Genomic DNA, 25,192 nt, shown 5'->3' on the forward strand with positions numbered 1-25,192 from the left:
GGGCTCACAAGTGGTCATAAGAACTCTTGGAGTCAAGGAACCAGTTACACTCTCTTTGCTGGACTCACAAGATAATGTCTGTATAGGAAATAGGCTTGGAGGGACAACAACGTGGGCTGCCAAGTCTAGCAAGGAGGTTAGAAGCAACCATTCCTTGGGCTTGGTAGACAACGGACCCAAGCAACCCTTTCATGTATGTGTATAGGTAATGGGCTTGGGGGGACAGCAACATGGGCCGCCAAGTCTAGCAAGGAGGTTAGAAGCAACCATTCCTTGGGCTTGGTAGACAACAAACCCAAGCAACCCTTTCATGTGTGTGTATAGGTAATGGGCTTTGAGGGACAGCAAAATGGGCCGCCAAGTCTAGCAAGGAGGTTAGAAGCAACCATTCCTTGAACTTGGTAGACAACGGATCCAAGCAACCCTTTCATGTCTCGTATACCGACTCTTCCTGTTGTTATCTTAGAATAGTTTATGACTGATTAAGAATGGATATGCTTGTAAGTGTTTGCCTTTCCTTGTGGGTGTAGGTTATCTTTATAAGTCTCCACTCCTCTAATACAAGGTAAGTCTGAAGCCCTATTTCTGATTTATAAATCTATGAATTCTTGATTGCAGTAGGATATTAGATTCAAGGATAATTACATTGAGTAATGTGATAAATATTTGTTTCAGATACACTGTTAGCAAGTTAAGAATGGAAATTGTCTCCTAATCAAGCAAATTAATTTAAGGTAATTGTTGTTAAAAAGGCCTAAATCAAGTAGGGGACATTAAAAATGGTATCAGAGCATGATCCTGCCATCCTACAAGGCAAAAGATGAAACAATAAATCATTCTGGTCAATAAAGAAGAATTTAAGAATATGTGTATTGTGTGTATACTTCATGTATGCTCCGTGTCTTCATACATTCAAGTGTATACTCCGTGTCTTCATACATTCAAGTGTATACTCCGTGTTTGGTTCATACCTGATGTGTTTCGCGCATGTGTATTGTGTGTATACTTCATGTATGCTCCGTGTCTTCATACATTCAAGTGTATACTCCGTGTTTGGTTCATACCTGATGTGTTTCGTGCATGTGTATTGTGTGTATACTTCATGTATGCTCCGTGTCTTCATACATTCAAGTGTATACTCCATGTCTTCATACATTCAAGTGTATACTCCGTGTTTGGTTCATACCCGATGTGTTTCTCGCATGATTATTCCATAAGTGTTTCCAAGCAATTTCATACGGAGTCATTTTGTGTTGGAATTGTTGACATTAAGGTCAAGAAGATATTCATTATCTTAGATGAACAAATAAGATTAATAGACAATTGAATATGGTCATTGATGTCAAGAGAAGTTATTGTGATGTCAAACGTAATATATGTCAAGGAAATCATAGAAGGCCGTAGGCCACTAATTGATAAACAGTATTAATTAAAGCAACCATTATGGCCAACTTGTGCTATAAAGTGAATGCCTACCTTAGATCCATATAAATCTAAGTGGAGATTATATTAATGCAAAAAACATGTTTGAAAGCAATGATTTGGTTAATAAAGGATTGCATTTAATGAATATTTGTTTGAAATAAAGCAATAACTAATATGTGCTATGATTAACCAAGATAAACCAAAGGCAACAAGTTCAATTGATATGGAGCAACTGGATAAGAAGTTTGCAGTGAATGCTATTACTAACTTGATGAGTCTAGGTTATGAAAAGTGGAGAGTTTATTTCTGAGAATTAAGACAAAGAGACAGAGATGAAGGTTTATTTGTAGCGATATAACTTAAGACTAGAGCAGTAATGATCACTAAGACACGAAGTAAGATAAAGGCAGTAGATGATGGGTCAGTGACGAGTAGCAAATACATAATGATCAACAATAAGAAAGAAAAGATGAACGGCGACTTCCTTGACTATTATATTGAAGCAGCACTAAGAATAAACAGAAATCAATATAATTAAAATATGGGTGACTTTCTGTAGACTATGCAGCGATTACACTTCACAAGGGAGCATTCAAGTTTGGCTTATGACCTAGTCTCAAAAGGTATTGAGTTGTGTAAATTCTTCAAGGCAAGTGGCAGTGATTAAAGTAAACAATATATGAAACAATTAATACACCATGTGACTTGCATATACATAATTAAAAGTAGTGCTTATCAAAGAGTCTAGAAGTAGCGCTTAGTTAAAGTAAGACATCAAAGAGTCTAGAAGCAGTGCTTAGTTAAGTAAGATACCGTTGAAAGTTAAGTGCAACGATTTCTTAGACAGTGATTACCATTAAACAAAGGCAATGATTAACATTGAAAGAAGGCGAGCAATTAGAGAGTGACTAAGAAGTAAACTTTGAATAAAGAGCAGATTTATAAATAGAAACAAGCCCATCTATATTAGAGGGTAATCGATTTGTTTATTACTCATAGGCAGCAGCTTACTTTATGAAGTTATCAGTTTATAACTTTATAAAGGTTGAAATTAGCTTTCAAGAGATGTGATGCATAAGTTCACAATTGTGAATATAAACCAAGAAATATGTCCCAAAGAAATGCATCATTCCACGAAAGGGCATAAGGAATACATAAAATTAAAACTGTTAACAAGATACTGTCATTGACTAATATTACAAAGATTTAACGGATGGCATAAGGTAATTGTATGTTTCTGTAAATCCTAAAGCTAAGAAACAGAATTACATTAATCATATTCAATGGAGGTCCACTTGCAAGAGTTCTTTTATTTTTTATTTTTTATTTTTAATATATTAATGAACATAATATCGAAAGCATAGGATAAATCACTCCAGGTCAAGAAATCTAATTATTATTTTTAAACCCAATATCTATATGGTAATATAAATCTGCCCGACTTATTAAGTGCTCAAGCCAAAGTGCATAATGCAGCAATCTCTTAATACGCATCAGTGATTATGACAAGATATTTGCAAGGGACAGTGCTTGATTTAAGATTGAATGGCAGGATTACTGTGTTAATTTCAAGTGTTCACCATTGTTATATATGTCCATAGAAATAAATTAATATAGAAAGGACTTCAAATTCATTTCAGGTTAAGAGGCCCTCACAAGTTTCCTCAGTGGAGCCTTTAGTAGGCATTTAAGCACTTTGTAGGTAAACTCTTAACACTGTTGTGCTTGAATTGTAGTGTGAAATAGAAGTTTGAAACGATTCTAGCAGGTTAGAATCTTTATTTGAAGTCTGGAAGATACAAATATGAAACAAGGGTTATTACTAATTGTTGTTAGTTGTTAATAGATCATCACATGATGTATTTTGTTGACAGTATCTTATAAATTTTGGGTTTACTGAGTGGAATCTATTTGTTCTTGGAAATTTCTCCTTTGAGCTAAATGATAAACATTTAGGCTTAATATGGTAAACCATGCCAGCAGATTGGAACTGGAGTTCCAGCTATGTATCGAATTTTGTTCACCAAGCATCAATTGTGTTCTGATCTCCTTTTTATATTTATTTTAAATTATTTGCAGCTGAGATCTATGACATATTGAACATAGCAGCAAAAATTGTTTGGGGAAAAAATTAACAAACCAAAAGTACGAGATTTTTTGAAAAAATTGAGAAAAAATGGGATTATTAAAAAATATTAACAAGTTTAAAAAATAATTTAAATAATTAAATCTTTTAATATTAAAATAAAACACTACAATGTTTCTTAAATTTAATTTAAATATTTGTATTTATTAAATTATTTAAATCTATATATAATAAATTAAAGTTTTTTAAAATTTAGATAAGTGATAATAAATTTAAAATATTACTAAGTTTAAAATCTAATTTACAAAATTAAATTTGTTAATATTAAAATAAAATAATATTATATTTCTTAAAAACAATTAATATTTGAGGGATGACCCCACAACGCAGTGGTTAGCTGCGAACCTCCTACACGGGAGGTCTTGGGTTCGAGTCTACTCGATTGGTTCTTAGCTCCAAGGAAAAGCTAAAAAATACCGCTTCAGCTGTGAATTATAAAAAAAAAATTCGAATTTGTTAATATTAAATAAATTAATAATGTAAAAATTAAATTAAATATTTTAAAATATTAAATTGTAATTTATTAAAAACAATATTTTCAAAGTTTTTATAAATAATAAAACAATAAAACAAAACGATGTTAAATATCAATATTATAAATGTTGAAATTTTTAACAAAAAATTAATGCAAACAAAAATAATTATAAATTTTATTATTAAAAATTTAAAAGATTTCTTAAAGTTAATAAATATTTGAATTTGTTAAATTTTATTTAATAATATGAAAAATTAAATTAAATATTTTAAAATCCTTAAAAATCTATAAGTAATTTAAAATATTAAATTTTAATTTATTTAAAATTAATATTTATAAATTTTTTTTCTCATTAATGTGAAAAGAAAAATACACCTTCGATGCCCCTAGGCACCTCCATCCAAACTTTGCAAAATCATCTCTGAGCCCAAACACTTGGACCAAATGCCAAAATTGCACTAGGCTCAAATTGCATACCATCCAACCTACCAACCAAGTAGATCTTCTTCGAAGCCCTGGCTCTCTGCAAGATAAAGATCCGGCCAGAGCAAAGAACCAACATGCGGTGTCTACAAAGGCCTAACGAAATTGCCAGGCCAGATTCATGACAAAGCACCACTTCAATCAGAGAAGACAGACAGGAATGTGTGCATTCTAAAAGCATTACTGTTGGATGACTGAAGCCACAATCCATTGAACAACACCATCAGCTCGAGCATTAGCTTATCCATCGACTCCTAGATTGGCTTCCTTGTAGAGCTTAAAGCCAAAAATAATATCTAAAGCCATGTCCAAATAAGACTGCAATTTCTAGTTTGCCACTCTTTTGGACTGATTGCGTTCACCACAATAGCAGAGTCCCCTTCAATCTCTATGTTCTCCACCTTTAGTTGTTGACGGAGACACAACCCACCTATTACTGCCTGAAATTCTGCCTCGTTGTTGGTGCCTTTAGGGAGAGACCAAGCCAGTTTACCAATCGTTTGCCCTTTCCAATTTCTAATTATGCATCTTGCACCTGATATACCACGGTTTCCCCTAGAAATCCCATCAAAGTTCAACTTTATTACCATCCAACAGTTGGCGGTTTCCAAACTGCCTTAGCTCTTTAAGATTGGGCAATCTTACCCCCAGCTCCCAAAAAAGGAATATGCAGCCCGAAACATTAAATCCTCATCTTGGCATACCATGCTATAAATGTATTCACTGAGGGGTTATTTCCTATTTCTCTCCAATTAACAAACTCTACAATGGAGGCCTCCACCTTGTAATTTCACTATCCCTTCATTCACTTGTTTGAAAATAAGAATTTACTCTTATTACTGGTCATATGTCTTGAACAACTGTTATCAATATATTATTGATCTCCTTTATTTCATACATGTAGGGCTGTTTGAACAAGCATAGATTTTTCTTTGTTTTCTTGCTCCGGCCTCATCTTCCAAACCTTGGTTGATTCATCCTTCTTTTGTCATGAACATGCTCCTTGTTTTGTCTCGGGGGCTAAAATAAAGTATTTTTACAAAACCATGCTATGTGCCCAAAATTGTTGCACTTATAGCATATAATGTTATAATCCATTAGAGGAGCAAATGAATTATAGTTCTTTTTGGAGAGACTAGTATTATTCTTTGTACGAATTCTGCAGTCTATTGCTCTGTGACCAAAATGATTGCATGGCAAACATAAGCTATAAAAGGAGTGACAGAAGTTGGTTATATGTGGTTGTCTTTGATGAAGGGACTTTGTGAAGTTGCCCTTGTTTGCCTTTGGAGGTGGTTGTTCTTTTGTGGGATTTTATTCTCCTCCTTGTTGCCTTCTTTTTCGATGGAATTCTTGAAAGCCTCAACATAGCTTTTTGGCTTTTCTTCACTCACTTTTTGTGGCAGATCCGTACCATTAAAACTTGTAGCCTCCTTTGTCTTCTTTTGTCTTTCATCAAAACTAAGACTTGTATTAATAAACAGTGACCTTTGCAAATTGATGATATCATCCAATATTTCAGTAATTTTCGAAGTCAAACTTTAGGCTTCGATTTAACTGCTCAATAGATTTCTCCAACTCCTTTTTTAAAGAACCTATTTCAAGTTCTAGTTTTTCACAATCAGATTCCTATGCCTTAAGGTGATCTCTTATAACCTCCTCAATCTGTTTTGCCTCTTTTATTTGCACTTTCAGTTGTACAATCATTTTGTTTGATTTTTCAAGACTATTTTAGTTTTTCTTGGGCTTCACTATCCTCTTGAATTCTTATTTTTTATTTCAAAATTCTTTTCTTAAGTTTCTTGTTCTCTCTATGAGCATAATGGAGTTATTCCTCAAGATCTACTTCCTCTTCGTCTTCATTGCACACCTCCTTTAAATTTTTTTCTTCTTTCTTTTCATGTCTGTTATCATTTGCTTTCAATGCCATGAAGAGTACTCATCTATGACTTCTTGAACTTTCTTTGTTGCTTCTGTCCGGTGAGCTATTGTCTTTCCTCGATTAAAGACTCTTTTTGTGTTTTAAAAAATCCTTCTTCTTTTCATATTGAACTTGCTTGTAGCTCTTCTTTTGATGATGCTTTCTTCCTTTGTTTACGTAGTGATCCTCTTCGTCCTTGCTGCTTTCATTCTTACCCTGCAGACATTTAGAAGCAAAATGACTTATTCTACCACAATTAAAACAGTTGAATGGCAACTTAGCTTGATACTTTCAGGATCCTTTTTGTAGCTTTCTCATGAAGCGGGCATCTTCATCTGTTTCATTGCTTGAACTATCACTTGGTTCACACACTTTATTTGTTCTCTTCCTTGATGCTCTGAAGGATGCCTCCCCTTTTATGGCTAGTCTTCAGTCCTCATTTCATAGGCGGTAAGAATCTGATGCAACTCATCCTTTGTCAATTTGTTTAGATCTCTCATTTATTCAATTGCCGAAACTTTGGATTCCAATTTTAAAGGCAAGGACCTTAATACCTTTTGTATAATTGCGACTTCATCAATCGGTCACCAAAACCTTTTATTTTGTTCACAATCTCAACATAGAGCAAATAGGAGGCTATGTTCTCTTCTTCTTTCATCTTAAGGCATTCAAATTGTCTTCGATGAGTTTGAAGCTTTGCGCTCTTCATTTTATCATCTCCTTTATAGGTATTCTTCAACTTATCCCCTCAGCTATGGGCCCCAAGCTCGCTCCCCTCCCCCACGGATAACCTCTGCAGTTCCACCCTACTATGTGGAGGTACTTCTGTGTGGCCCTGAATTCCTATTTGTTGTTTGGTATACGCTCATTGAATTGAGCCTTACCATTTTTCAGCCATGCACACTCTCTTGCTTCTCTTTCTGTTTTCACCTTTTCCCACTCCTTCCCTCTTTCATCTTGTTGGGCAAGTGTCTAGTATTCATCAAAGTAAATATGGGTGCCTCTAAGCATCCCTCTATTCTTTAGGATCCATTCTTGTCTTCCATGCATCTCAAGACAACTATTACATGCCTATTCCTTCCTCCTTCCATTTTCTTTCCAATCCTGTTTGCTTGATGAATACAACCTGTCCACTTCAACTGATCCTTGAGGAAGTCTCTTGTTAAAATATTAGTTCTCTCCTTCTCCCCGTAGTCTTTCAAACCTTTAATGATGATATTCATAGCTTTGTCTTGCTTGTCTTTGTCTTCTTTTGTTTGTCTCTTGATCTGTTTCTCTATGATTTTGTTTTGGTCATTTGACGATTCGTTTACAATCTGTGCCCATGATTTGGCCTCATCAATTTGGTCTCTTTGTTTGCTCTCGCTTTCCTTCATGTTTGAAATTACTTTTTGAATATCTTCCAGATGCATTATGCTACCTTCATTCACCATTTCTTCTCTCATTTTTTCCACTGATTTAACTTGCTCTGGCTCATGCTTTATAATGCTCAGCTCTTCTTGTCCTCTCTCCATACTATTTTGTAAGCTTCTTAGTTGCTCTTTAAGCAACTTGTTCTCTCTTTCAAGATTTTCAATAGATTCTACAGTTTGTTTAAGTCTGATCTCTTCATGTTGTCCTTTGGCTTCTAATAATCGATCCACTTTTTCATAATCATAAGCTCATTTACATAGAGCTCTGAGGACCATAACAGTGGTATAGTCGTGCAGCTGTATGAGTCTTTATTGTCTTGAAACCAATCTTCTTTTTCCACTTTATCAGCAGAAGCAGTTTTGATATTGCCTTCCTTAGACTCAGAGACCCCAAATGCCGAGAAAACTTCTGTCTCGTTCCCTTTACTATTGCCCTGTCCTGCCTCCTCTCTTACCATATAAGGAATTTAATCAATTGTGTCTGAGTTGTTTTTGGCTATTTTTGGTATTAATATGACGAGCATTCTCCTCAGTGTCTGTCTCAGATTTTGAATTTGTCTATGCCTTATAATCCCCCTATACTGTTTTGCATTCACAAAAATCAGCTTCTTGCTTCTGATGACTGAATAAAATTTATTGCTAATTGATACCCTTGATTCAGCTATATGGTAATTCCCATGGGACCTTATTGACAACCCAGCATTTCATATTTGTGGTTCTGAAGCCTAGTAAATCTGCTGTTTACTTCTCAATTTCAATAGGTTTTTCTGGATGAATATGATTGTTTTGGTAATGTTAGGGATTCCTGTGAATACTTGTATTGGAATGCTCGGAATAAATACGGCATTCTATTGATAATATCTAGAAGGCCCCAGAGGCCAGTTTAAAAGAGTTCCATATGTGAACTATCTGTTAAATCAACTCACTTTTGGCAGACTGTAGTTGTTGCAATGAATGTTGGGGTCCTAAACTTTAGAATCTATGTATTTAAAACTATCTATTTCATTCAGATTTTCTGTTTTGACCATAGTTGTTGCAATGATCTCTCTTTCAGTTGTTATTTGTTTGAAGTAAGTGCTCATGGTATCATATATGATTGCATTTTCTGTTCTAAATTTTTTTTCCATTGTTTTCAGAATAAGGGATCAAAGGAAGTTGTCGGTTGTTTTAAGGATTCTTTTCTTATCAGTACTGAAATGATGATGCAGGGCCTAGACCTTGGTTCTTATGTGCGGAGATTTTCAAGTTCCTCAGGTGTCTTACAACAAATATCTGTGGATGAACCCAGTTCATGGCGGCAACTCCCAGGTTTGATTTATCCTTTTTTCTTGCATTTTGGGGCCGTGAGAGGGCTATGGAATAGGATCTTAATGATTGCCATTAATTTGGGTTTTTTTGGATGTTAGAATATATGTTAGTATGAACATATCGTGGGGTATTGTTGTGACCATTTCACACATCGCCCCATTGGAATGGGGACCCCCCCTTTTTCGCTTTTGTTTTGCCTGTTCTTCTCTCTGCTTTTAGGTTTTTGAGTGCGTGAGTGGTCTGTCTGGGCTAGGGCTAAACCTTAGGGGTTTCTTTTGAATGTTTTTTAAGCTGGATCTAGGCAAATTTTGGAATTTGTTAAGCGTCCTCCCGAGGATTGTGATTGAGGTGTGCCTGTCAAGAGAGTCAGGTAGGTCTCAGGTTAGGTCTAGATTCAAGGATTCTTTTGGGGTAAAATCCAAATTTTGTCTCTGTGTTAGCATTTTGAAGGTGAAACCATGTATTCTTGCCTGGGTAAATTTTGATCAATTTTGGAGATAAGATGATGCCTGAGACAAAGAAATCGCCCCTGTCCTTCACTGGAGGCCTAGGGCGAATTTCATTCTAAGTGCAATTTCTTGTTTTGAGAAGGCTTGCTAACTGGTTCCTGGCCTTGAAGATGACCTAACTCTACCTTGTGAAATGATTGGAGACTTAAATTTTGAATATTTTAGCCAGAAAGGGTGAAATCGCTCCTGTCCCTTGCTCAGGGTCCAGGGCGAAAATGTTATTTTATGCATATTTGTCATTGACTTTTCTATTTTGTTTTGTGCAGGCACTCCAGGAGAGATGATTGGACGTGCTTTGATGCTTTTGAAGGTTTGAAGGCATGGAAATGAAGAATTTTGAAGGATAAAGGGAAAAATCGCTCATCCCTCACCAAGGGCCCAGGGCGAAATTTTGAATCCCCTCATCTTGCATGAAAATAGGCCAAGTGTTGGATATGAATGGAAAACAAGTGATTTTCTCCACCCGCCTGAAGGAGTTTTAGCTTGGAAAGGTGAAGGATTTTGTTTGAATCATCAAAAGCGCTCCTGTCCCTCTCTGAAGGACCAGGGCGAAAAGGCTTATTTGAGTCATTCCTGACCTTGTTTGGTCAAATTGAAACATCAAAGGCATGGTGGAGGATGAAATGAGCATAATGAGCATCCAGACTTGATTAAAGACAATGAAATGATGGAGTTTTTGCCTAGAAGGGTAAAATCGCTCCTGTCCCTCACCAAGGGTCCAGGGCAAAATTCTTTATATCCACATTTTTGGACCTTTCTTGGACTTGAACTCTTATTCATGGCGTGTAACAAGATGAAATCTTCCCTAGCAAAGACATTTCATGGTGAAAGATGAAGCATTTTGGCCTAGAAGACAAAGTTCGCTCCTGTCCCTCACTGAAGGTTCGGAGCTTGATTTCCAAGTTTGCACTATTCTTGCAGGATCAAAGTGATTTTATGATTAGAAGAGATCAAGGCAAGCATGTTTTGTCCGTTGAATATAATTTGAGTAGTCCACAAAGGAGGAAATCAACCCAAATGACTAAAGGCACTCCTTTCCCTCATTGAAGGACCATGGCGTTTTTTCAAGGTTCTCCTCTTTGTTTGGGATTTTAAGGCAAAACCTGACTTGGATAGGAGGGAGAAATGATGTTTTATACCTTAGATGCGATTGGGAGTCTAAAGAACAAGGAAATATACCTAGAAGGCAAAAAGCACTCCTGTCCCTCTCCAAGGGTCCAGAGCGATTTTCTAAAAAGTGCAAATTTCTTGCAAAGATAAGGCAAGTTTTGTGATTGAAATGAATGGAAGAAGGCATGTTTAGCCCGTTGAAGATAATTTGGAAGGCTAGCAAAGGACGGATAAGCTTGAAATTGCAAAATCGCTCCTGTCCCTCTCTGAGGGACCAGGGCGAAAAACCTATTATCTAGCCTTTCTCTCCAAGATTGGACAAATCTAAGCCAAGGCGCAAGTTTGAAAGGATGTTTAAAATACCTTGAGGTGGAATTGAGATGCAAGGACCACAAATTTTGATGATAATAAGGAAAATCGCTCCTGTCCCTCACCAAGGGTCCAGGGCGAAATTTCCAAGTATGCCCATTTACCTTACATTTTGAGATGATATTTTCGTTTCCAAGACTCAAGAGGGAGTGAAGTGTGATGTTCTACGCCTTGAGGGTAATTTGAAGATTGAAGCGATCAAGAATTTGTACAAGAGACTCAAAAGTGCTCCTGTCCCTCACTGAAGGACCAGGGCGATTTTTACAAAATCAACAATTTCCCTCCAAGATTACGCTAAGGCAAGGTTGTGCAAGATGGGAAAGGTCTTGTAAGGCATGGTGAACAAGGATTTGCCTCCAAAACTTGATAATCCTAGGCTAAAATGCAAAAGTCACTCCTGTCCTTCACTGGAGGACCAGAGCGAAAATCTTTGGAGAACCTATTTTGCCTTGCAAAAACAAGTTGAGCATGCATTGAATGGACGAAGGGGATCATTGCTTACCCCACAATGAGAATCGACAAATAAAAGGTGAAGGATTAAGACCAAAAGTGGAAAATCGCTCCTGTCCCTCTCCAAGGGTCCAGGGCGAAAAAGTCCTAAAGGCTCTTTCCTCCTAGAGATCAAACGAATTAAACTCAAACCTCCAATTAAAAATGCCATTTTAAAAGCCTAGATGAAGTTTTGAATGTGGAAAATAAGGAATGCAAGGCCTAAATTAAAAGTTCGCTCCTGTCCCTCTCCAAGGGACCAGGGCGAAGTTAGTGGCATTCATTATTTTTTACCATATTTGGGCATTAATATCCTCCAAATCGCATTAGATGCCAAAATTGCCAACTTCGAAATATTTGAAAAAATTAATTAAATTGGCATTTAATAAAAGGCACATTGGTATTTAATAAATTAATTTTGAGCCTTAGAAAATTGAATTTTTATTATAAAGGCATTTAAAATTAATTTTTGTGAAATTAAAATTAAAAATGGAGCGCTTGGAGGCTTGTTTTCATTTATTTTATCAAGTTGGCCTCTCCTTTTTGCAATTTTATTTATTTTTTTGGCCTATTTTGCCAAGTCGGCCTATGGGGAGCAAAATGGTAAGCGCCCTATATAATAGGGATGTTTTGATCAAGTTTAATCAATCATTCACTCATTACTTCAAGTGTGAATTTGGAGAGCAAGAGGAAGTGTGAAAGCTGGTCTATTTGGAGCGAGTTTATCCTAAGTATTGAAGACTAGAGGTGGTGGAGTTGATTCTTGTGAAGACTAAAGGGAGGCACATTTTGCTAAAGGGAGAGCTTTGATCTACATTTTGCCTAGCCAAAATTCACCTTATTTTTGCATCATTTCTTAGAGTTAGTACTCAAGTGGAGGTATGGCAAGATCATCCTAGTCCCAATGTTGAAGATTTGAATTTTGCACTTTGTTTTGAAAATTCTAAGTTTGATATAGTTAATTAGGAAATGATAACTCAAGATTTATCATGAAGTTTCCTAATTAAAATCGTAAATCTTCCTTTCTACTTTATATTTCTACGCTTCAAGATATATTACTCATTATGAAATGTTGTGTAGGTGTCAAGATGGCGACTCCAAAGGCAAGAACACCTACTAGTCGTCCAACCCTCATGAAGGAAGATCAGAGGAACGAAGAATTGGAGACCAAGATCGTGTCCAAGTGGAGCAATATTGGAGATACCAACTTGGGAAACTTCAGTGTGAGGAAGTTTCGAGAGGTCCCCTACATTGGCAAGCCATCACCTGTCGCAAAGAGAATAATTGAAAGTGGCATCATCAAGGCGGCCGGTTTCCCTCCAGCGGTCCAGTGTCATGAGCTGATGATCGAGTGTGCCCGCCATTATGACTCACAATCAAGATCAATCGTATCCAAGGAAGGGAACACTTTGGCTTACCTTTCAGAGGAGGCTATAAGTGAAGCTCTCCATCTTTCGGAACATAAAGATATGATTTACAAAAGCCTAGAAGGAGCTAGGTCAATGTATGAAGATGATCCAGACACTTGCTTGAGCATCATCAATAAGAATTGGTTACTCAAAAGTCGTCCTCACCTGAGCAAGATTCCCAACACACCACATAGGATCGACTTCCAGGAGGAGTACAGAGATTTGATAACTTTGCTCAATCGAGTTACAGGGGCTCCTCAAGCCTTCTATTTTGAGAAGTGGATGTTCTACTTCATCCAAGTGATAGTTCAAGGGAAAGGAACGATTCATTGGGCTAGAATTATTAGCCATTGCCTGGACGTGCAGTTAAGAAGACTAAAGCCTACCAAGTCATTTAACATGAGCTCATATGTCATATATGCCTTGATCAGGAATTTCGAATATGCAGCGCTACCTCACAGAGGAGTGATCGGAAGAGGACCCGGAGAAGTGAGAGTTTGTGACTCTTTTGTTCATTTGCATCATCCACCTGGAGGTGACTACAAGTTAGTCAATGATACCTTCACGATGAACATCACTAGGATATTGCAAGGTAGGATTCACAATCGACTATCTCTAGATGCACAAGAGCTTGTAAAGAGGTATGGTGCTTGGTTCATCCAGTTTCAAAAGTTTACATATATCAGAGTTCATGGGTGTCCTTCACCTCCCTACATGTTGCCGAGGTATCCGACAGATAGGATAGTGCTACTTGAAGTGACTAGGCAGTTGGCAGCTTATGCGAAGACATTCAGACACAGGCATGGAAGTGGAATTCCCGTGCCCATCATATTGGGAAATTTAGTTGAGGTATGTCCTAATGCTCAAGCCTTGGATGATGCAGAGAGAGAATTGGCTTTATATTCATTCACGTTCTTTGCCTTGAGGGAGAATTTTGATCCTTATGGGTATATGGAAGAGATAGCTGGTAGGAAATACAAGCACGAATTTCAGGTAGAGGACTTTTGGATGAATCTCAAGTGATTTAGAAGTGAAAAGAAAGATGCATTCCAGATTGCCTTTAGATTTCATCAGGAAGTGCAGGGTTTACAGAGTGGCCGATCAAGCTCAGGACAGTGGCAAACATCTCCAGTCATCTTATGACAGAGAAGACAAAGCAGTGAAGATAGATTGGAACGAGCCTGAGATTTCAGACTTGAGAGCTTTGATGGCCCCAGTTTTGTCATGTAGTCACAGATGGGTGGATGTACAACATCAAAAGTTAAGAGAACAGAACATACCAATGACTTTTACTTCGGAGGAAAGACCAGAAGAAGGAGGAGCAAGCGCAAGTGAAGGCAATTCTCATCCTAGAGGCGCAAAGAGGAAAGAAAGACCTGAGAAAAGGGAGCCCTCCAAGAAGAAGCAAGAGGCCAATCGAGATCGCTCATCAGGCACATCTTTTCAACATGAGAAAAGGACAAGTCAAGTCGAAGGACAAGAGAAGACGGTGCCTGAGGTTGATGAATCTATGGAGTCGATGGTACAGAATGATAAACCTGAAAAGGGGCAGGCACCTCAGCATTCATCAAGTCAATCTCCCCAAGTCAATGAGCTACATGAAGAGAAGAATGATGATGAAGTGACATCTCCTCTCTGAGAAGACGAACCATTGCTTAAGGAAATACAAGTTAAAGAGACAAGGTCCGCCATTCCAGATTGGTTGAAGGAGAGATTGACAAGGGTAATTGTGATTGAGGATGAGGATGATGTAATTGACTCAGAGAGCCTTATAGGAAATTCTCAAGAGACAACGGAGAAGAAGGAGGCCACCAAGATGGCCAAGGTGATTAGAGATGAGACAGGGTCCAGGAAATTGCAGATTGCTACACCAGTAGTGGACAAGTATGAAGGTGAAATTCTCGCAGAAGAGTATGATGTAGAAACATTTGAGCTTGGTCCACTCATTGCTGAACAGGAACTGGACGAGGCAACCAATTCATTTGAAGTACTTAAAGACAAGCTTAAGGAAGAAATGGAAAAGAATAGAAAGCTTGAGAGAGAAGTCGGTGCTTGGAGAGGTTACTTTAGCCATCTCAATCAACCCTTGGGACGTCAGGATCCAGCAGTGTCTCCTGTGCAAGCACTTCCCCTTGAATCAGTTGGCGAGGCAGAAAGAGTCAAGAGCTTGGTTCAACTTATGAGCTCTTGGATTGACAAATCCCACACAGTAGCTGTTGAATTTACAACAAGAATGATGCAGACAATCCACCGAGCTATCCAGGTCCTTGAGATCGTCCACAACCTGATGATAACGGTAGCCGCTTTCGCTCACACCAGAGATGTTATCATTCCTATTTTGCAAGTGATCAGGCAAACACCAAGGAAGATCCTAGCACAAGAAAAGATAATGGATGGAGGAGCTCATAATTTACTTCAGTGGTCAACTCTACTCCAGATGAAAGAGGTTCTTTTCGAGGACATCAGCACCAAATGCAATCAAGTTGAGGGTGTCATCCATCCAATTCAGGACAAGGTGTTTGAAGTGTTGTGTACCATTCTCGGCAGGAGGATCGAAGTTGAGACAGATGTGGACCTTCAAGAGTTAGAAGAAAGAGTCAAGGTCATCTTTTGCAAAGATGAGAATGTCATCACGAATGAGCAGCGAGATCTAATGTTCACTACTATGCTCCTGATTGAGAAGATCAAAGAACTCGAACCTGGATGGGAAGCTGCTCTTCTCAAGGCCTTTGATCAGGTTATCCATTTAGAGGAACTAATGAGGAATCTTCTCGAGATTCCTATTGCTGAGATTGAAGGAATTGTGTCCAAATTCGTTGCATATGCTAAGAAAGAACATTGGAAGGGGAATAAGGTTCTAGAAGAGAGGTTGTTATAAAATGATGTGGCATCTTAATTATCATTGGTCTATGTTCCCTCGATTTTTGTGCCAATTAAATATTTGGCTATGCATCTAATAATGTTCAATTAAAAGGGGAACAACAAACCCTAATTAGGATTTAGGTGTCAAAATCTCAGCCGTTGATCTGCTTTTGATCTGGGCCGTTCATTGTAATTGAGGATGCTATATATACCCTCACTCATTTTCATTTTGTCATTAGCAATTAGAAATTAGAAGATTAGAGCTTTTGGAGAGAAGAAAGTTATTTTGTAGCAAGATTGAGCATTGAAGAAAGAATTTCAAGCAATTGTTGTCTATTTTGGCTTTGAGATCAATAAAATATTGAAGTTATGGTGTTTTATTGCAATTCTTGTGGCTATCTTCATGGTTGTTTACTTTCTTGAATCATTCTCAATCAAAGTAGTATTTAAGTTTGAAGGACTAAGTGTAGGGCTTGATCTTTGGTGAGATTCACGTTCCAAACCACTAGCTTCTTAGTGATTGTAAGGATGCCTTGTGTGGTCAACTGGAGATATTTGGATTGCTTGAACCTTCAATCATTATTGAACTATTGATATGTATCTTTATGGTAGTATCTATAATTCTTGATGCTTTGAAAAATCACTAATCACCTTAGAAGATCGCATCAATTCCAGTAGAGTTGTAATTCCTGGGCAATACTGAAATTGGTAGAATCTTACCAAGTCTAGCCTACATTGAGTCATTCTTAGGATTAGATTAGAATTCATCTCTTGCAAACCCTGTCTTTTGATCTTTTTTTGGAAAACCGGTCAGCTTTAGGAGAATCCTATTCCTGCAACTCGAAAACGTAAGGCCCCTTGAAGAAACAACATTTACAACGACCACTGGTGCTTATCCACACGTAGAGATCCTACAACGAAGAACCTTGAAGTCATCCCGATTGATCCTTTTCGCGACATCTTCAGCATTCAGAGACTTTATTCAAGAGAGGATAAGGTACCTTTAGGTATTTTATTTTGTGTTCGCATGTGCATAAAAAACACATCAACAAGTATCTAGAAAAAACTGGTGTATTAGTATTATGTATCCATATTCTCCTAATGTATTTTGAGCTACTTGGGATTTTCATCCAGATATTTGTCCTTAGTCATCCTCAATATCCTTGTAATTTTAATGTACATGCTATTTTAGGAATTCCTTTGCTCTGATATATATATATATATATATATATATATCAAAGAAACGGGACTTGGACTCGGCGAGGTTGACTTGACTCGGGAACTCGGGAGTCAAAACTCGGCTCAGACTTAGCTTGACTTGTCAAAGTGAAAAACTGAAGAAATTTAGAGATATTTAAAGATTTAAAACTTGTTTCATGCACCCTTTATTAAATACACCTTAAAGACACAATAACATCATCAAATAGAAGCTAATTTGATTGCATACACAAGTATACATCAATCACATAAGCATAAATGCAAATTGTAGCTGAAGGAAATAACAAACATAGATATATAAATATTGTCAATTGTATACAATATTACAAAAGTCATGGAATAAAAAATCCATGTCATCATATGATCAAATGTTCCATACAAATATCAAAAGTAAAAACAACTACAAGCCTATGGCTCAGAGGAGCTTGCATCCCCCTCCCCTGGCCTCAGCCCCCTACGAAGGCGTCTAAGGTAGGTCTTGGATAATTCGGCAGCCATAGCCTCTCCTCATGACACTGTGCCACCCTCACCAACATCAGGTATATGAATATTTGTGTCACTGTTTGCCTCTGAATCTGTTGTCTCTGCTCGTGCTCTTTGTTCCTTTGCCATGGCTACAACCTCAACCTCTATATCTGCCTGGCCAACCCAATCAATGTCGTCGTCACTAAAGATAGGTTCTGTCTCAATGGTCCACTGGGCTTTAGGATCAACCTCCTCTAGAATGATAGGGGAGATGTCAGTCTGTGCATTCCTTTTCATTCTGAGGCGGAGGTTGTAGTGAACAAAGACAAGATCGTTCATCTTCTCCACAGATAATCTATTGCGTCTCTTGGAGTGTATGTGCTCAAGCCTCAAACATACTCCAATTGCGCTCACAACCAGATGCGCTGCATGGTTGGCTCAAAATGCAAATGGCTAATTTCTGAATATTTGGTGTTCTTGGGCCAAAAAAGCTCCACCAATATATAATAAAATTAAAATTATGCCTTAGAATGTATTTTTACCTGGCATCATAGTTGTCCTACTTTCTTAGTAGATAGTACGAGAGTTCTCCCCTTGAGCATTAGAAAACAACTGTATCTCTCGCATAAGTTCAAACTGAGTACAACCAACAAGTGCCATCTTCTCCATGACTGAGTACAACCCACTAAGAACCTCCTCATCCACTTTGAAAGTAGGGCTGAAATGGAATGCTAGATTTAGATAATATGTTGTTGCATGGATGGGCTTGTGAAGCTTGTTATGCCATCGCCTATCAATGATATCCCAAATGGGACGATACCTGCTCTCATCTCCTGCATAGACGGATTTGATGGCCTCCTTGGCCCTATCCATGCCATCATATATGTTGCCCATTGCAGGCTTTTCCCCATCTGCAACTCGCAAGAGAACCACCAAGGGCTTAACAAACTGCAAAATTGCAAATATTGTGTAATTTATAAAAATGAGCAAATAAGAGAAAATGATGAATAAATTATAAAACAGAAACTTAAATTGTAGAATATATAAAAAATTTACTTTCACAATCTCATCACAAGGGGTCCAAAAGCCTTCCTCATCAAAAATGCATTCTGCCATATCTATCCTTGTAGCGGTAGCAGCATAGGATTAGGAAGCCCACTCCTCACCAACAATCATACGTCTCAAGGCCACCTTACAACGAAGCATGGACTGTAATGTAATGAAGTCAGTGCCAAATCTGGTGATTCCAGGATGAGCTAAGTTCCTCTGCTCTGTGTATTGCCTCATAAGAGCTAACACCCATGAATGATTATATACAAATTTGCAAATATTTCTTGCCCTTTCTACACATCTCTTAATCCATGGGAGTTTTCCAATATCCTCCAACATGAGGTCAATGCAATGGGCGACACATGGAGTCCAAACTATAGATGGGTTCCTCTTCATCAAAAGTCTACCTGCAACAACATAATTTGCTGCACCACGTTCTCCTCACCCACCTCATGTATCACCTCCTCTATTTTCTCACATAGGAATGTGGCATTTTTGCAGTGTGTGGAGGCATCAATGGACTTGGAGAAAATTGTGACTCTTGAAATTAAAAATAAAGCAAGATCAACGATCATTCAATAAATCATTAAATAAAAAATAAAAAAAATTAATGACCAAATGAAACTAAAATTAATCAATCACCTACGGAAGAAACAAGAAAATTAAGGAGAGTTCTATTTCTCCTATCTGTCCAACCATCAGTCATGATGGTGCAACCTATCCTACTCTATATCTGGTGTTGATCCTCTAATTCCCTCTTCACATCATGCACTAAATTTGTCAAAATTGGTCCCCTTAAATCAGATTCAGAAGGGGCTTTGAACCTCACCTCGCATATAGTAAGGGCATCAACCATTTCTTGCCAATAAGGAGACCTGTCACAAATAAATTAAATGAGATAAGTTAAGTATGTACTATGTACAACAAAAAATCAAACAAAGAATCAAACTATAAATATTAAAACAATTAAACAATAATTTTTCACTTGGCTGCAAAGAATGGAACACTTTAGTAGCCCAAAACCTGCCAACTGCCATTTTAGCGGCCTCATGGACCTCCTTGTTCCAACCCATGCTCTCAAGCGACTATTGGGACCCAGGAGTAGTGCGAGGCTCAAAGTAGGAATCCAACCTAGATTTACAAATTCTAGGACCATTGCTAACACTCCCACCACCACTTGCAGTGTCAGGAGTAGGACCATGAACAGTGCCAGTAGCACTAGCATTGGGACAATATGGAGGCTTGGAAGAAGGCCCCATAATACAACCTAAACCAATGGCCACCAAATCATCCTTTTGCTTCTTCTCCATTTCCTTCTTTTGCTCAAGTGCTTCAACTGCCACATAGCACTCACGTGTAGCCTCAACAATTGCTTTTGTGCATGGGTCGGCATCATGGCCACGTACACCAGCAATATGGTTTTTCAATCTATATATGCCTCCATGGAATATTGTTTTGCAATATTTACACTTTGTCTGTCCTTTATTTTGCTCGGGAAAATCTTCATGAAATTTTCAAGCAAGGTCCTTTTGAACTGGGGGTCTAGAAGCAGACATTGTATGATTGTAATGTGAAAATTGAGGCAAATAAGAAAGTCAAGGTTGCTGCATTAATAATAAATATAAAAAAAATTGTACTTTTTTTTCAAAAAAACTAAGGTAGGGTTTGTAAATATTTTTAAAAAGAAATGTAGGGTTTGATCAAAATTTCAAACCCTACTTTTTTTTTAAAAGGAATTTACAAACCCTACCTATATTAGATTTTGGAAGAAAATGTAATGTCATTGTAAAACTTTCAAATGAAATGAATAGAAAATTAAATTTTTGCTTACAAGAAACAAAAAAAAGCTCAAAAAATGAATCTTACCTCTTACAACAAGCTTGAAATGGTCTGCAAACTCTTCCTTTCCAACTCTTGATGAACCAAACGCAAGTTTAATGCAGCTCCAATGTGATGTATGGATAAAATCTTGAGCTTCCTCTTTGCTGGTTTTTCTTGAATGAACCCTTGTTTATCTTCACAACTCACTTTTCTCCTCCTATTTTGCCAAATGAATGAAATGAAGTTCACTTTTCGGGGCAAAGCAAAATATAAACCAAAAAAAATCAGTTAAAAACATTTTAAAACATGTGTTTTTTTTGTCTTTAAGTTGCATTACGTTGGCCAAGTTTGGGAGTCGGGACTTGCCAAACTCAGCGATTTTAGGTGAGTTTTTAGCCCAAACTCGTCCGAGCCCAGTAGACTCGGCGACCCTCACTCGACTCGGAAATCGCCCAAACTCGGCGATTTTGGGCGATTCCCGTTTCTCTACTCTTAATCCATACCACTAGCCTCTTGCTGATTGTAAGTGCGATATATATATATATATATATATATATATATATATATATATATATATATATATATATATATATATCAAACACATTCAAATTCTTGCTATTAGAAATACATTGTTCTTTGATCATACAATGTAAGGATAGTACTGTGAATTCGTTAAGATTGGGTCTTAAGATAGGATCACTGTGGCTGTCCACCATACCGGGCAGCCCTAGCTTTACATTGCTATCATATCATTCCTTTTGTAATGACTCAGCTGAACCATTGGATTTTATTGATTTCTATCTGCATCAATAATCTCTTTCCAATCGATGGCATTAATTAAATCTCAAATGAAGTGATGGCTTCTCCATTGTGGCTTTCCACCATACTGGGCAGGCCCAACTTTACATTGCTATCTTATTGTTTCTTTTGTAATGCCTTGGCTGAACCATTGGATTTTATTGATTTTTATCTGCATAACAATCTCTTTTCAATCTGTGGCATTGATTCATATGGAGTGATGGCTCCTCTACCATCTGTTCTTTTATGAGTTAAAATCCTACATCATATTGCATGACAAAATCCTCCATCTCCATAATTTGGATGCGATCAAACTATATTATCTGGATTTAATATATGCATTGGGTAAACCTTCATTTGTTTACTTGTCTTTGTGCTGTTTGCTGGGCCTTGCATACCACATTTCATGAAAATTTGATTCTCATGAATACCTTTTGTGTTTTTTGACATTGCAAACTCTACAAACCCTAAGACCTTTCTACATTTGCAATTTAGAGACTTGGAGATTGAATCATACCCTAAGGGCAAAATTCACTTTTGGAGCTCAAAGTTGACACTTGGCTACCTTAACCTTAGGAACTGACATGACCAGAAAGCAGGAAAAAGGGGTCCCCATTTGCAATGGAGTGATGTGTGAAAAGGTTACTACAAGACCGAAACAGGAAAGGGCACTATGTGCCCCTTGTCCTTGGTCCCATGCAACCAGTTATATGTGATGGCTTGACATTGAAGGCTCATGCAAGAGGAGTGGAATGTAATGAAAAATAAGGTCATTTTCTCTAGCCTTGACCCTAAACAACCATGAAGATATGGGGGCTCACTTCCAAAGATTAGAACCTGGCTAAACATTCCCTTTCTCTTAGATTTTCAAGAAACATATTGTCAATTTGGCTCAACATTAGGCTAAACCTATGGGACTCTACTCTTGTTGAGGTGTAGATACATGGAAGGTTCGCTTGCTAACTTCTAGGAGAAAATATGAGCACAAATATCTAAAAAGGGAATGGGAAATGATACTAATGTGGGCCAAAATCAATCTACTACTTGACACAAGAGACTCTAAGGAAGGAAGAATGAAATGATGTGATTGAGAAAATCATGAAGTTTATGACTATTGTAAATAGACTTCTCAATCATCTTACCAAGGTAAAGAAAACATGCAAATCTATCAATTTTATTTTTTATGATATTTTATATGTAATAATTTTTGTGGTGGACAATGTTTTCATATTCACCCAACTCTTATGTTCCTTTTGTATTTATAAAAAATCAACATTACACTAATCCTTTTTAATCTTGCAATGCCCTAGCTAATTTGGTCTTAGCCTCTAGCTTCACCATCTCTCTTGCCAATAAGGTTATCTAATTGAAGCATTAATTATGCAACTTGAATTGGGCTAGAAGAGACCTTCTTGTTATATTGGTAGCTGACCCTAGCAAGATTAGCTTCATGAAGTTTGGCTGCTTTGAGGTGCTTGTCATGTTAAGTTTGAATTCTACTAACCAAGTAACACTATATTCTTCATGGCTGAGAAGGCCTTACAATGCCACATGAAAGATAGGAAGCTCTACCTTGAAGCAAAGGATCTCTTCGGAAGCAAAGACTATAGAAACAGTTGCTCTTGTGGGAGTGCTAACATTGGTTTGCCCCTTTTGTGTCTTGCTTGGGGATGATAAGTTGATGCAGAATTATGTGTGATATGAGTTTTTTTGTACAACTCCTACATCACTTTTGGTTCATCAATTTTGATTGCTGCCTTTCTAGAGCGACTTCAATCAATACCTTGAAGGGGCGCAGCCAGTCAATAGCTTATTCGTTGGTACCTCACTAAAATTATTTGTGCCTATTAGGAAGATAATTCAATGGCTCTTTTGCCTCAGCTTGAATTTTTGATATCTTTATTGTGTTTGATGGTATGTAGGTCTGAATAGGCCTCACTATCGCCAATCTGAATGAAACTGGTAATTCGGGGAATGATATGCTAATTGAACAATGCTCAAACTAAACAAATTTGACAACTACTGGATAGTAGAGCAAAATAGATTCTTATTTCAACCGAGAACTAATGCAAAATAGGGAAACTTTGTAAGAGAGATCTAAAAGCTTGTTGAATTTATACAATTTTGATACCCCTATGTTTTTGGGTTCATAAATTCAAGTTGTTCACTTGAATTTTGAAGTTCATTCATGCATTTGAAAGCTTAGGTCATGAACTAAGCCTAGACAATAGCATAAGCAAGGTCCAGAGCATGTTGAAAATGCAAAACACAATAATTAAAAAATAGAGTGAAAAATGTCAAAATTCCGTCTTAAACTGCTATTTAGATGACACGAGTTTTGTTTTGAATCAACTTCTCTAAACAATTCTACACAGTGTGAGCATGAGTTCTGTGATTCCACAATCACTTGCCGGTAATCTCCCATCGTATATCTTTAATATCATGTATGGTTACAGTGGCTTATAACAATTAAAACTACATTTTGCTATTTTAGTGGTCATGTGGCTGACATTAAATTCAACCTTACTTTTATTTTTTAAATTATAACACTTTTATCAGTAGCTCCATCAGTAGTGGAATTTAGATTCTATTGCTAATAATTTTAGGTCTAGTTCAAAATTTTCTCTTAAGCTTTCCACAACTAGGCCTTATTGTTTCATTGTTAACTGAGCACATGAATGATTGTAATCCATGTTTTGAACTGAATGAGGATGGGTGTGTTTAATTAGCTTTTGTTTGTTTTATATAATTTTGTTTGAATCTTGAAGCTTGTGGGTTGAAGTTTGAAAGATTGAAACACAATTTGTTATTTTGCATTGCATTTAGGTTGCATAACTGTGTTTTTTTGGGCATTAATAAAAAAAAGCTCACAAGCATTGTTTCACAATCATTGAGGTTTCTTATGCCAAATTGGTGTCTCGCATGGTGAAGTAGAAAATTATTTTTACTTTTACTCTAGCTTACAGTTTTTTAGTTTGGGCTAGGCAGTGCATGATACAGTTTTTTCAATGGGTTTGCTCTGTATAGGGACATATAGAGTATTGATTTCTCCTTTCATTTTATCTGTTTAAATTCAATTATTTTTTAATGTAATTTTTGTGTGATGCTATCATGAAAGATTGAGGTCACAGACTAACTGTTTTTTCTATGCTCAGATATGGGTGAGGTTTTCACCGAAGAGGTTGAAGTGGGCTCTCGATTAGTTAGATTTGAAACTGGAAAACTTGCAAGGTTTGCAGCAGGTGCTGTAGTACTTGGTATTAAAGAGACCAAGGTGCTTACAACTGTTGTATCAGCAGATGGGGGAGGAGCACAAGATTTTTTACCACTTACGGTGTGCTATTCAATTTTTATTGTGCTAATTTTTTCTGCAAAACACAGGAGGTTTTTTTGATTTCTAAAGTTTGTTACCTATTTTGGATTAATTAATATGCCATTCCATTGTAGCTGGGATTGCTGGATAAGAAGGTATTAGTTTTATGAGAGATCAAAAATAGCATTATTCTTTTGTACAGTGTAAAGATTAAGATTTGTTATTATTGACAACCGTAAATGCGGGTGACCATATAAGCACTTTAAAAGCACAAGAATTTTCTTCACTTCCTTTCTCATCATCCATTTCCTTCATCACCTTCATTTCTTTCATCACTTTGTCTCTTTTCTTTCATCTTTCTTCACTTTCATTTCTTTCATCACTTAATCTTTTTACTTTCATCTTTCATCTTTCATTTCCTTCAACACCTTCCTATCCCTTTTTCATCACTTTCATATCCTTTTTCTTCATCTGTCATTTCTTTCATCATCTGCCCATTGTCATCATTTTTCATCCTCTTTATCTGAAAATGAGTCTCATTAGCTTCGTACACATTTTTCTCTGAGATGGGCTGAGCTTCTTCAACACACATATTAATTGATGAAGGAT

The 25,192-nt window shown here is 37.0% G+C and overlaps 1 protein-coding gene across 1 annotated transcript in view; it reads left to right on the forward strand.

The window, feature by feature from the left end:
- The window catches only part of LOC131071428 (polyribonucleotide nucleotidyltransferase 2, mitochondrial), a 157,486-nt gene that overhangs the window by 16,885 nt on the left and 115,409 nt on the right, over nucleotides 1–25,192 (forward strand). Inside the window, exons 3-4 of the mRNA XM_058007255.2 lie at nucleotides 9,071–9,170; nucleotides 24,426–24,604. Of these exons, the coding sequence (XP_057863238.2) occupies nucleotides 9,071–9,170; nucleotides 24,426–24,604 (279 nt within the window). The remainder of the gene's footprint in view (nucleotides 1–9,070; nucleotides 9,171–24,425; nucleotides 24,605–25,192) is intronic.

The sequence above is a fragment of the Cryptomeria japonica genome, chromosome 1 (genome assembly GCF_030272615.1).
Source record: "Cryptomeria japonica chromosome 1, Sugi_1.0, whole genome shotgun sequence".
NCBI classification, from domain to species: Eukaryota; Viridiplantae; Streptophyta; class Pinopsida; order Cupressales; family Cupressaceae; genus Cryptomeria; species Cryptomeria japonica.